This window comes from Pseudophryne corroboree, chromosome 12 (genome assembly GCF_028390025.1).
Source record: "Pseudophryne corroboree isolate aPseCor3 chromosome 12, aPseCor3.hap2, whole genome shotgun sequence".
NCBI classification, from domain to species: domain Eukaryota; kingdom Metazoa; phylum Chordata; class Amphibia; order Anura; family Myobatrachidae; genus Pseudophryne; species Pseudophryne corroboree.
Window position 1 is genome coordinate 163,849,825 of NC_086455.1, and position 13,051 is coordinate 163,862,875.

Consider the following 13,051-nt stretch of genomic DNA (forward strand, 5'->3'; position numbering starts at 1 on the left):
GTCAGACATCCGCCCTCCAAACGCCTGGACACGCCTGCGTTGGACTCACCACTCTCAGAAAACGGTGAGTTGACGCTCCCCGGAACGCTTTCCTGCTGTCAGTCTTCTTGCGATTGCGCCAGCAATCGCTTTCTGCGTTCTTCTGGTTGTTGCCCGGCGGCGGCCGTCACTGGGAAACAACACGCGTGTGCATTGCGGCCGTCGCGCAGGCGCAGAACCGACCTGTTCGCACCGCTGCGACAACCAGCACCGTGCGAACGGGTCGTAATGACCCCCATTGCTCCGTTCTTGTGTCCACACTGACCAAACTGGTACTAGGTCTGTTACATCCACCTTTCAGGTCGCTAGGAACCAGTGACATCACCGGGGCAGCCGATAAACAGGACAGTACGGAGCTGTGTTGTCCCACTGTCCCATTGTCTAGTCTGCCGCTGAGACAGTTTGTATTTGTGACAGCTGCACGCCTTCTGTGATACCAGATCTGTTACAGCCTCCTATCAATTTACTAGGAACTAGAGACAACGAACCTGATTCACCATGCACCCTAATGCCGTCCCAGCTGCAAATTTCTATGCAGTGCATACCGCTGAACGAGTGGCGGTTCCAGAGGAGGGGCTGCAGCGCAGTACAAAATTCAAACAGGGTAGTTACACCAACTGCCACCCCAAACGCTGCCAAACATCCCCTGCCAGCACTCACTGGCAGTTGGTGGCGTTCCTCTATTTGAATTTGAATTTTGCACTGCGCCTCCCCTGGAGTTGCCACTGGACTGTCACCGCTGCTCTGCATTGCGCAGCAGAGCGGTGTGTGAATAGATGCTGTGAGATGCAGTTCAGGGAGAGTGTAGGGGGCAGCCCAGCATCTCGGAGAGCCCTTTTTAAAAACACATAACTTCGCACTGCGATGCGATAAATATTAAGTGCAGCACTTAAAATCTTGCGACGCGACATTTGACCGGTGTGCCCGTGCATCGCGTCGCATGGTACCTAAAATGTGCATACAATCCTTCGATTTATCTCACGGATGCGGTCAAAATCGGAGGATTGTACCTGATATCTCACAAGTGTATGGGCTACATTAGGGGCTGATTGAATGAGCTGTTGGGGGTCTGTAGTAAACTTATGTCTGTCTTAAAACACCATGGGGTCGATTCAATTCGGCAACAGATGAATAGCGCTGGGAATTAGCTCCCGACACTATTCAATTCAGCTACTAGTTACCCGCAATTGTCGGGAATTCTTCTCTCACCCCCGGGGGGTGAGAGAAGAAAACCGACAAAAGTGCTGCCGTGCGGCCGGCGCGAGGCTGATTCTGTCGGGAATCAGCATCGCCGTGGGTAGTTAAGTCGGAGAATGCCCGTTCTCCTGACAAAACTACCTGTTAAGTCGGCGAGAACAGGCATTCACCGACTTAACTTTAATTCCTGGTGCTATTCATCTGTTGCCGAATTGAATCGACCCCCATGGAAATTAAATTCTGCGCAATGTGCCCCGCAATATTCTGCTGCAGACAATGCAATGTTGGTGCACTGATCGCAACGTGCCCTGCGGCCAGAGGCGGATTGGCCATAGGGGCTACAGGGAAGATTCCCGGTGGGCCGACGCACCCGTGGGGCCTGTTTTGTTTGAGGACATGTGGTCCTATTTATAGACATAATGAATAAGATGCCAAACAATTTGCATATATGAAAAAGACTTTGCCACTTAGCCTGTGATTGCAGATGATCTAGTGTATGCTCTGTCTGCCTGCTTGGCTGATATATAAGATTGAGTGAATAGTGATTGGGATACGGTTGGTGTAATAAGCAAGAAAATATATCTTTCTAAAGAATGATATAGTTTCCTAAATTCTGAAGGTGTATCATATAATGTGCTCATAACATTTAATTTTATTTATTTTTAACTTCCCCCTTGATGCTGGACATGCCCACTATCTGGAAAGTCTTGGGGGGAGGGTGCTGCTGCCATGGCCCATGGCTAGACCTTACACCTCTGGTGCTGCCCGTTTGGGGCCACTAGAACAAATTTTTCCAGGGCCGCTTTTTGTTCCCAATCCGCCCCTGCCTGCGGCCCATGCAAAATACAGAAATACGCAGTTGGGATTAAAAAAACATGCGTAAGACTCGGGTGTGGTATAATCAATCTACAGTAATTAGACAGTCAATAGATCAACCCCATATGGTCGACATGTATTTGGTTGAGAGGGTCAAAAGGCCGACAGGGTCAATAGATTGACATGGAAATGGACAACACAAAAAAGGTCGACACAAGTTTTATACCTGTTGACCTGGGGGCAGTGGCGTAAGTTCATCACAGTCGCCCGGAGGCAAGATAAATATTGGTGCCCCCCTATTTCCTATAGAGAGAGAGAGTGTGTGTGTGTGTGTGTGTGTGTGTATGTGTATGTGTATGTGTGTGTGTGTGTGTGTGTGTGTGTGTGTGTGTGTGTGTGTGTGTGTGAAAAAATATATACTGTATTTATACATTTAATTGTCTTTTATTTTAAATCACACATTTCTTAGCAGTCATACCCAGGATTAGACTCCATGACCTGTTACACTGACAGCAGACACTTTACTGATGGAGCTATTTGCTCCTGTACAGAAAGCATGAGAATTCTAACTATATGAAGTTACGTGTAATTGTCAGAGAATTGTCATCTTCATATAGTTAAAATTCTCATATTTCCTATACAGGAGCAAACAGCTTTATCAGTAAGGTGTCTGCTTCCAGTGTAATAGGTTGTGGTTTCTAATCCTGGGTATGACACTTGTAAAATGAGTATATTCCGTATGATAAAAAGGGTGTAATTTGTCAAGTGCAGGGACCAGTGAGGAAGTCGGCCACTGAAAAGACAGCAACAGCTATCAATTAACTTAATTCAATGGTGTCACAGAATGGGAGGAGAGGTGCCCCCTTCAGAGCAGGAGCCCGGCGGCAGATGACTCCGTTGCCTCCCAGAGTTCTGCCTCTGCCTGGGGGGTCATTCTGAGTTGATCGCTTGCTAGTTAGTTTTAGCAGCCATGCAAACGCTATGCCGCCGCCCACTGGGGAGTGTATTTTAGCTTAGCAGAAGTGCGAACCTGCTCAGCGCTTGCGATCACTTCAGCCTATTCGTGTCCGGATATGATGTCATACACCCGCCCGCGTTTTTTCAGACACGCCTGCGTTTTTACAAACACTCCCTGAAAACGGTCAGTTGACACCCAGTAACGCCCTCTTCCTGTCAATCTTCTTGCGGCCACCAGTGCGAAGCAAAACTTTGCTAGAACCTGAGCACAACCACAAAGAGCTTTGTGCGTGCGCATTGTGGGGCATACGCATGCGCAGAAATGCTGTTTTTTCACCTGATCGCTGCACTGCGAAAATCGGCAGCAAGCGATCAAGTAGGAATGACTCCCCCTTAAGCACGGTCTACCTTTTACCTGTCGACTTTTTGATCCTGATGACCTAATGTATGTCAGCTATATGGTGTCGACACTGTCTATCTAGCATCCGGATACCATAAGGCTCACTCTGGAACTTTCCATCAATAATCATGCTAAAGGCAGGAGCGGGTTAGAGAGCAGGAGCCCCATTGTGCAGTCTCGGTGTGGGACCTCCTTCTCTCACCAGCACAGCTGCAGGTCCCTGGATGCCATGCTGTCATTGGTGACTGTGCATGGCCGAATCTCTGGTCATATGGCAGCCATACTATTTTCTTGGTGAATTTTGCACAGATGGGGCCAGCCTAAGGTAAGTATATAGTATGGGTGCAGGGTGTGATGCGTTGCCCCACAGCACACCCTCGACTCAGCAAAGATACACCCAAGGCCAAAGGGGAAAAGAACCCAGTTGGGCACTTAGTTTTGCTGTGTTATCCACAGCCAGACGTCGGACAATGACAAGGGAGCAGCGTTATGTTGAACCCGACACGCCGACACAGCAGTACTGCAATGTAAAGCTTAACAACTTAAACATGATGGTAAAGAACCACGTTAATAGCTGTTAAGCTGACGCGTTATGCATTACTACCGCGTTGGCATGCCATGTTCAACACAACCCTTCTCAATGGGGTCGATTCAATTCACCGACAATTGAATAGCGCCGGGAATTAGCTCCCGTAGCTATTCAATTCAGCTCAAGTTAAGTCGGCGAATGCCCGTTCTCCCGGACTTAACAGGTTGATTTGTCGGGAGAACGGGCATTCTCCGACTTAATTCCCCGCCGTGATGCTGATTCCCGACAGAATCAGCCTCACGCCGGCCGCGCGGCAGAGCTTTTGTCAGATTTCCTCTCTCATCCCCCGGGGGTGAGAGAAGAATTCCGGACAATTAGTGTCACTTGGCGCTGTATTGAATAGCGGCGGAAGCTAATCCCCGTTGCTATTCAACTATCGGTGAATTTAATCGACCCCAGTGTTGACATTCTGACTGTCGACAACTATGCCTCCCAAAAAAGGGGCATGACCTCGCAGGAAGTTGGCGTGGCCTTGTGGTATTCTTGTTTTCAGCACCCCGGGGCAGCCCCGCATTTCCAGAGACGCTTGGCTGCAACCAGAGACTCTGGCTACACGGACGGCTCTACCAGGAGCCGGGTGCTGCACCATAATATCCCAGAGCAGCACCTGGCTCCCAGTAACTGAGTAGGGTGACACCTGCACCCTCTGCACACCCCCCCCCCCCCCCCCTAGTGACGCCTCGGAGCATATCCATGCTTTTATTTATTAATGGGTACTTATATTGTGCCAGCATATACCGTTGCGCTTCACAACTATAAACAGAGCAGAGATAGAGTGATAATAAGATGAGACTGGGTAATAAGAGACAGACAGAGGTCAGAGGGCCTGGCTCTCAACGTATACTCTATATACTGTATATATTTGCCGATATTTATTTTGTCCCCTGTATGGTTTTCATAATACGGTACGTATGTCCTTGGTATATATTATACGGTGTGATATGTACATATCCCCATTACAGTCCTCCAGTGAGCACAGCAAGATCCTGTAATCACCGCTGCACGGTAAATTGTGACGAATGAAGAATTGCGCTAAGGCCATGGCTGTACCGTCTTTCAGCTTCCACAAGGACGAATTACCTAGTCAAAACAAAGGAAGGTGTTTTCATTGGCCACAGATAGGAGCGCACCCCCCAAGGTCACACACTGACCAGGACATCCGGGGTGCAGGACGGTACGAGTTGGAGAGAGATTCCATCCTCCAGGACAACTATGAATTACACAGGTTCTGTGGCTGGCTAAATTCAAGCCTGCATTTTCCCTGGTTTTAATCAGCCAGAGAACCTGTGTAATCCACAGGTGTCCCCAATTAAAGGGATATTATGGCAAGCCTGTATACCATCTATATTATGTATTCCACCTTTGTACACTGTATATTTCTTCTGCATCTCAGCAACTGAGAAGAGATATCGGGGCAACTGAAACTGCACAACGCTAGCAGCATACTTGCCTATGGTCCAGGAGGCTCCTGAATCTCAGGTGGCGCTCCTGGACGCCAGGAACAGTGGGCAAGTATCCCAGCGTGAAGTGGGCGACCTGGGCGGCCTATGACACGACTTGCACTGAATTGCATCGTTGTGCATTATAGCGCGAGGGTGGGGCCACTGCGGTACTGCCTACTTGTCTGCGACATGTCTCACCCCCCGGATACAGCCGAGGGAACAGTCCAAAGGTAGTCACCTACGGCTAGCAGACTATTGCTGGAGTGGTTTGGGATGGATATGCTGGCAGTCGGCATATTCTGACCGACGGTGAGAATCCTGACAGGGGGAAGGTAACTATACTAACCTTGCCCCAATGGCCTACTAGCCCTCCCTTCCAGCAGTCTAAATCTAACTCCGTCCCTCCCTCCAGAGCCTAGCCCTAACCCCTGCTTTGTGCAGCCTAAACCTTCCTCCACAGCCTATCCCTAACTATCCCCAGGGGCGCCTAAACCTAACACCCCCCTTTTCGCAGCATAACTCTCCCCCCCCCCCCCCCCGCAGTATATACTGTACTTAACCTCCCCTCACGGCATATCTATCACATGACCCTCTCCAGGAGGGACGCAACGCTCTGCTCCTGGCGCTCTCTCTTAGTTTATGATTGCCGACACCTGTGTTGACACACCTTTCTTATCAAGTAACTACTTCAGCACAGGTGCCAGCAATCCTACATTAACACAGAGGTCCAGGAGCAGAGTATTTTGTCCCTCTGGAGAGGGTCATGTTGGGAGGTATGCACTGTGCCTTACCACCAAGCCCTCAATGGGCTCTTTTGCGCTCGGCCAGCTGCTGGCATGCCGGCGGTCGGGATCCCGGTGCCGGTATGCTGGCCGCCGGGATCCGGCCGTTGGCATAACATACTACTCCCCGTCAGACGGGCGGCACACACTCCTGTGGGATTCTGGCGCTAAGCTTGTGACCCTCGTTGGAATGCTGGTGTCGGCGTTTCCGAGTAGCGATGGGAGTCTGGTGCCGGGCTTGTGACCCTAGTTAGGATTCCGGCAATGGGATTCCATCTGTCGGGATCCGCTGGACTGTCACATGACATGCTTCGGATGCGCAGTATACACAGCAGGAGTAGAAGAAGCGCAAATGGTGACTACAGCGGGACAATGCGACACTGCATGCAAATATTGCAAATGTTCTCACAATGGGGGTAATTCCAAGTTGATCGCAGCAGGAAATTTTTTAGCAGTTGGGCAAAACCATGTGCACTGCAGGGGGGGTAGATATAACATTTGCAGAGAGAGTTAGAATTGGGTGGGTTATTTTGTTTCTGTGCAGTGTAAATACTGGCTGCTTTATTTTTACACTGCAAATTAGATTGCAGATTGAACTCACCCCACCCAAATCTAACTCTCTCTGCATATGTTATATCTGCCCCACCTGCAGTGCACATGGTTTTGCCCAACTGCTAACAAAAATCCTGCTGCGATCAACTCAGAATTACCCTAAATGTAACTTAATTTGAATATATATTATTGTTATAAATGTGACTGAGTACTCTTATGTGCCACTTATTTTAAGGTAAGGGCTGAAACACACTACCCGGCTTTTGCCGGCCGGGAAAAAGCCGGACGGCTTTTTCCTGTGCCGGCATTGTAGTTAACAGTGTGAGGGCTAGGGTCCCTTCACACTGCACGGCCCCGGCCCGGCTGCCGGGTTGCAGCCGGGTCTCACCACTGAAAGGTCCGGCGGCCGGGCGGCCGCCGGGCCGTCTTTGGAGCCAGTGAACCGTGTGTGTGAAGGGGAGCTTTCACACACAACGGTTGTTTCTGAAGCCGTGTCTGATGCTGCGCATGCGCACAGCATCACACACGGCTCAAAGCCGTCCTGTGTGAGCGACTCTGCCGGTTTCTCCCGGATGGCAAAAAGCCGGACAAAGTTTGTCCGGCTTTTTGCCATCCGGGAAAAACCGGAGTGTGTGTTACAGCCCTTACTGTACTTTAATGTATAGTATATGTGTGTGTGACTATATAAAAGCGAAAGTCTGTCCTTCTGTCTTTCTATACAAATCCACAGTTCACAAGCGAAGATCGTGAAATTTCACATAGGAGCGTATTAAAACACGCCGTGGCAACTAAAACAATTAGAAATCCCTAGCACAGCTAGGGGCGGAGACAGCAGCACAGAGTATATCAGGAGACAGCATAACTCTGGAAATTGCTGGACCCATGTACTCCAAAATTGGTATACATATGCCTTACACTCTGGAAACAAACACTGCGGGGGGCAGACACCCCTAGGGGTGGGACAGCAGCACAGATTATTTCAGGAGACAGCATAACTCCCGAATGCCTGGACCAATTTACAAAAAACTTGATACACATATACTTACAAGCTGGAAACAAACACTGTGGGGGTAACATACCACTAGCACCCCCAGGGGTGGGCCAACAGCACAGAGTATATCAGGACATGCATGATAGGTCAGTGACGACAGGGCTGCATGTGACAGGGGCAGTGACATGATGTGAGGAGGGGAATGGAGGCAGCAGGAAGACACAGACTGAGAGTTATATAGTGGAAGGAGCAGGGTCCCCAGCAGCACAGAGTATATCAGGAGATGAGTGATGTGTCAGTGAGGACAGGGCTGCATGTGACAGGGGCAGTGACATGATGTGAGGAGGGGAATGGAGGCAGCAGGAAGCCACAGACTGAGAGCTATATAGTGGAAAGAGCAGGGTCCCCAGCAGCACAGAGTATATCAGGAGATGAGTGATGTGTCAGTGAGGACAGGGCTGCATGTGACAGGGGCAGTGATATGATGTGAGGAGGGGAATGGAGGCAGCAGGAAGCCACAGACTGAGAGTTATATAGTGGGAGGAGCAGGGTCCCCAGCAGCACAGAGGATATCAGGAGATGAGTGATGTGTCAGTGAGGACAGGGCTGCATGTGACAGGGGCAGTGACATGATGTGAGGAGGGGAATGGAGGCAGCAGGAAGCCACAGACTGAGAGTTATATAGTGGGAGGAGCAGGGTCCCCAGCAGCACAGAGTATATCAGGAGATGAGTGATGTGTCAGTGAGGACAGGGCTGCATGTGACAGGGGCAGTGACATGATGTGAGGAGGGGAATGGAGGCAGCAGGGAGACACAGACTGAGAGTTATATAGTGGGAGGAGCAGGGTCCCCCAGCAGCACAGAGTATATCAGGAGATGAGGGGTGTGTCAGTGAGGACAGGGCTGTATGTGACAGGGGAAGTGACATGTTGTGAGAAGGGGAATGGAGGCAGCAGGAAGCCACAGACTGAGAGTTATATAGTGGGAGGAGCAGGGTCCCTTGGGGGACCAAAAAGTGGTCTGGCCACTACACAAATTGCGTCAGGGAAGCAAGATATAAATATTGGTTTACTGACTTAAAATATCCTGTTAATTGGCTCCATACAGTGCTACATACTTGCCAACCTGCCCCTCTCCATGAGGTAGAAATGCTCTGTTCCTGGGCTTTCCTGGTAATGTATGATTGCCATCACCTGTGGTGAAACACCTTTCTTATCAATTAACTAGCTCACCACAGGTGATGGCAATCATACATTACCAGGAAAGCCCAGGAACAGAGCATTTCTACCTCATGGAGAGGGTCAGATAGGCAAGTATACAGTGCTACCTTTATACAGACTGTCTGACCAGTCTCCAGCGAGCAGATCGCACACAACCCCCTCGTACGATGGGATCGGAGGAGCAGCAGCAGCAGCAGCATCAGGCAGATGTTCCCCGGTCCCTGTGCCGGCCTCTATCCCCGCCCTGGGAAGCGGCCGGTCCCGCCCACCCCGCTGGGAGCCGCCTGGGGGTCGGATCATGTGGAAGGTCCCGGGTCAGTATTGCTGAGTGCGGCGCTCAGTATCCCCCCTGCCTCCGGCTGCCAGTCACCATGCGGGACCGGGCGCTCCATCTGCTGCTCCACCTGCACTGCCTGCTGGCCTGCACCGCCGCCCTCTCCCGGCTGGACCTTTTCCCCTACGGGGAGCGCTCGGGGGACCGGCTGCTGCCGGACGGGGACGACGAGACCTCGGAGCTGGTGAGGCTGGCACAGCCGCTGCTCTTCTACGAGGCTGAGCTGACGGGACTCTATGTAAGTACCCGGACCCCAGTCATCTGTATGCAGCCCATCACTATGTGCCCATATATAGTGTACCCGGACCCCCCTCATCTGTGTACAGCCCATATATAATGTACCCAGACCCCCCTCATCTGTGTACAGCCCATATATAATGTACCCGGTCCCCCCTCATCTGTGTACAGCCCATATATAATGTACCCGGACCCCCCTCATCTGTGTACAGCCCATATATAGTGTACCCGGACCCCAGTCATCTGTATGCAGCCCATCACTATGTGCCCATATATAGTGTACCCGGACCCCCCTCATCTGTGTACAGCCCATATATAATGTACCCAGACCCCCCTCATCTGTGTACAGCCCATATATAATGTACCCGGTCCCCCCTCATCTGTGTACAGCCCATATATAATGTACCCGGTCCCCCCTCATCTGTGTACAGCCCATATATAATGTACCCGGACCCCCCTCATCTGTGTACAGCCCATATATAGTGTACCCGGACCCCAGTCATCTGTATGCAGCCCATCACTATGTGCCCATATATAGTGTACCCGTACCCCCCTCATCTGTGTACAGCCCATCACTATGTGCCCATATATAATGTACCCGGACCCCCCTCATCTGTGTGTGCCCATATATAATGTACCCGGACCCCCCTCATCTGTGTACAGCCCATATATAATGTACCCGGACCCCCCTCATCTGTGTACAGGCCATCACTATGTGCCCATATATAGTGTACCCGTACCCCCCTCATCTGTGTACAGCCCATCACTATGTGCCCATATATAGTGTACCCGTACCCCCCTCCTGTGTACTGCCCATCACTATGTGCCCATATATAGTGTACCCAAACCCCCCCTCATCTCTGTGTATAGCCCATATATAATGTACCCGGACCCCCCTTATCTGTGTACAGCCCATCACTATGTGCCCATATATAGTGTACCCGGACCCCCTCATCTGTGTACAGCCCATCACTATGTGCCCATATATAGTGTACCCGGACCCCCTCATCTGTGTACAGCCCATCACTATGTGCCCATATATAGTGTACCCAAACCCCCCCTCATCTCTGTGTACAGCCCATATATAATGTACCCGGACCCCCCTCATCTGTGTACAGCCCATCACTATATGCCCATATATAGTGTACCCGTACCCCCTCATCTGTGTACAGCCCATCACTATGTGCCCATATATAGTGTACCCGGACCCCCCTCATCTGTGTACTGCCCATCACTATGTGCCCATATATAATGTACCCGGACCCCCCTCATCTGTGTACAGCCCATCACTATGTGCCCATATATAGTGTACCCGTACCCCTCTCATCTGTGTACAGCCCATCACTATGTGCCCATATAGTGTACCCGGACCCCCTCATCTGTGTACAGCCCATCACTATGTGCCCATATATAGTGTACCCGTACCCCCCTCATCTGTGTACAGCCCATCACTATGTGCCCATATATAGTGTACCCGGACCCCCCTCATCTGTGTACTGCCCATCACTATGTGCCCATATATAGTGTACCCGGACCCCCCTCATCTGTGTACTGCCCATCACTATGTGCCCATATATAGTGTACCCGGACCCCCCTCATCTGTGTACTGCCCATCACTATGTGCCCATATATAGTGTACCCGTACCCCCCTCATCTGTGTACAGCCCATCACTATGTGCCCATATATAGTGTACCCGTACCTCCCTCATCTGTGTACAGCCCATCACTATGTGCCCATATATAGTGTACCCGGACCCCCTCATCTGTGTACAGCCCATCACTATGTGCCCATATATAGTGTACCCAAACCCCCCCCTCATCTCTGTGTACAGCCCATATATAATGTACCCGGACCCCCCTCATCTGTGTACAGCCCATCACTATGTGCCCATATATAGTGTACCCAAACCCCCCCTCATCTGTGTACAGCCCATCACTATGTGCCCATATATAGTGTACCCGGACCCCCCTCATCTGTGTACTGCCCATCACTATGTGCCCATATATAGTGTACCCGGACCCCCCTCATCTGTGTACAGCCCATCACTATGTGCCCATATATAGTGTACCCAAACCCCCCCTCATCTCTGTGTACAGCCCATATATAATGTACCCGGACCCCCCTCATCTGTGTACAGCCCATCACTATGTGCCCATATATAGTGTACCCGGACCCCCCTCATCTGTGTACAGCCCATCACTATGTGCCCATATATAGTGTACCCGGACTCCCCTCATCTGTGTACAGCCCATCACTATGTGCCCATATATAGTGTACCCGGACCCCCCCTCATCTCTGTGTGCCCATATATAATGTACCCGGAACCCCTCATTTGTGTACAGCCCATATATAGTGTACCCGAACCCCCCTCATCTGTGTACAGCCCATATATAGTGTACCCAGACCCCCCTCATCTGTGTACAGCCCATATATAGTGTACCCGGACCCCCTTCATCTGTGTACAGCCCATATATAGTGTACTCGGACCCCCTTATCTGTGTACAGCCCATATATAGTGTACCCGGACCCCCCTCATCTGTGTACAGCCCATATATTGTGTACCCGGACCCCCCTCATCTGTGTACAGCCCATATATAATGTACCCGGACCCCCCTCATCTGTGTACAGCCCATATATAATGTACCCGGACCCCCCTCATCTGTGTACAGCCCATATATAGTGTACCCGGACCCCCTCATCACTATATGCCCATATATAGTGTACCCGGAACCCCTCATCACTATGTGCCCATATATAGTGTACCCGGACCCCCCTCATCTGTGTGCCCATATATAATGTACCCAGATCCCCCTCGTCTGTGTACAGCCCATATATAGTGTACCCGGACCCCCTTATCTGTGTACAGCCCATATATAGTGTACCCGGACCCCCTTATCTCTGTGTGCACATATATAGTGTACCCGGACCCCCCTCATAGCTGTGTGCCCATATATATTGTACCTGGACCCCCCTCATCTGTGTACAGCCCATCACTATGTGCCCATATATAGTGTACCCGGACCCCCCCTCATCTCTGTGTGCCCATATATAATGTACCCGGAACCCCTCATTTGTGTACAGCCCATATATAGTGTACCCGAACCCCCTCATCTGTGTACAGCCCATATATAATGTACCCGGACCCCCTTCATCTGTGTACAGCCCATATATAATGTACCCGGACCCCCTTCATCTGTGTGTGTGCCCATATATAATGTACCCGGACCCCCCTCATCTCTGTGTGCCCATATATAATGTACCCGGAACCCCTCATTTGTGTACAGCCCATATATAGTGTACCCGGACCCCCTCATCTGTGTACAGCCCATATATAATGTACCCGGACCCCCTTCATCTGTGTGTGCCCATATATAATGTACCCGGACCCCCCTCATCTGTGTACAGCCCATATATAATGTACCCAGACCCCCCTCATCTGTGTGTGCCCATATATAATGTACCCGGACCCCCCTCATCTGTGTACAGCCCATATA

The 13,051-nt window shown here is 50.8% G+C and overlaps 1 protein-coding gene across 1 annotated transcript in view; it reads left to right on the plus strand.

Annotated features, from left to right (window-relative positions):
- The first annotated feature begins 9,137 nt into the window (after positions 1-9,137).
- Positions 9,138-13,051, plus strand: part of NID2 (nidogen 2) — a 122,199-nt gene continuing 118,285 nt past the window's right edge. Inside the window, exon 1 of the mRNA XM_063948403.1 lies at positions 9,138-9,557. Coding sequence (XP_063804473.1) covers positions 9,153-9,557 — 405 coding nt within the window. The 5' untranslated portion in view covers positions 9,138-9,152. The remainder of the gene's footprint in view (positions 9,558-13,051) is intronic.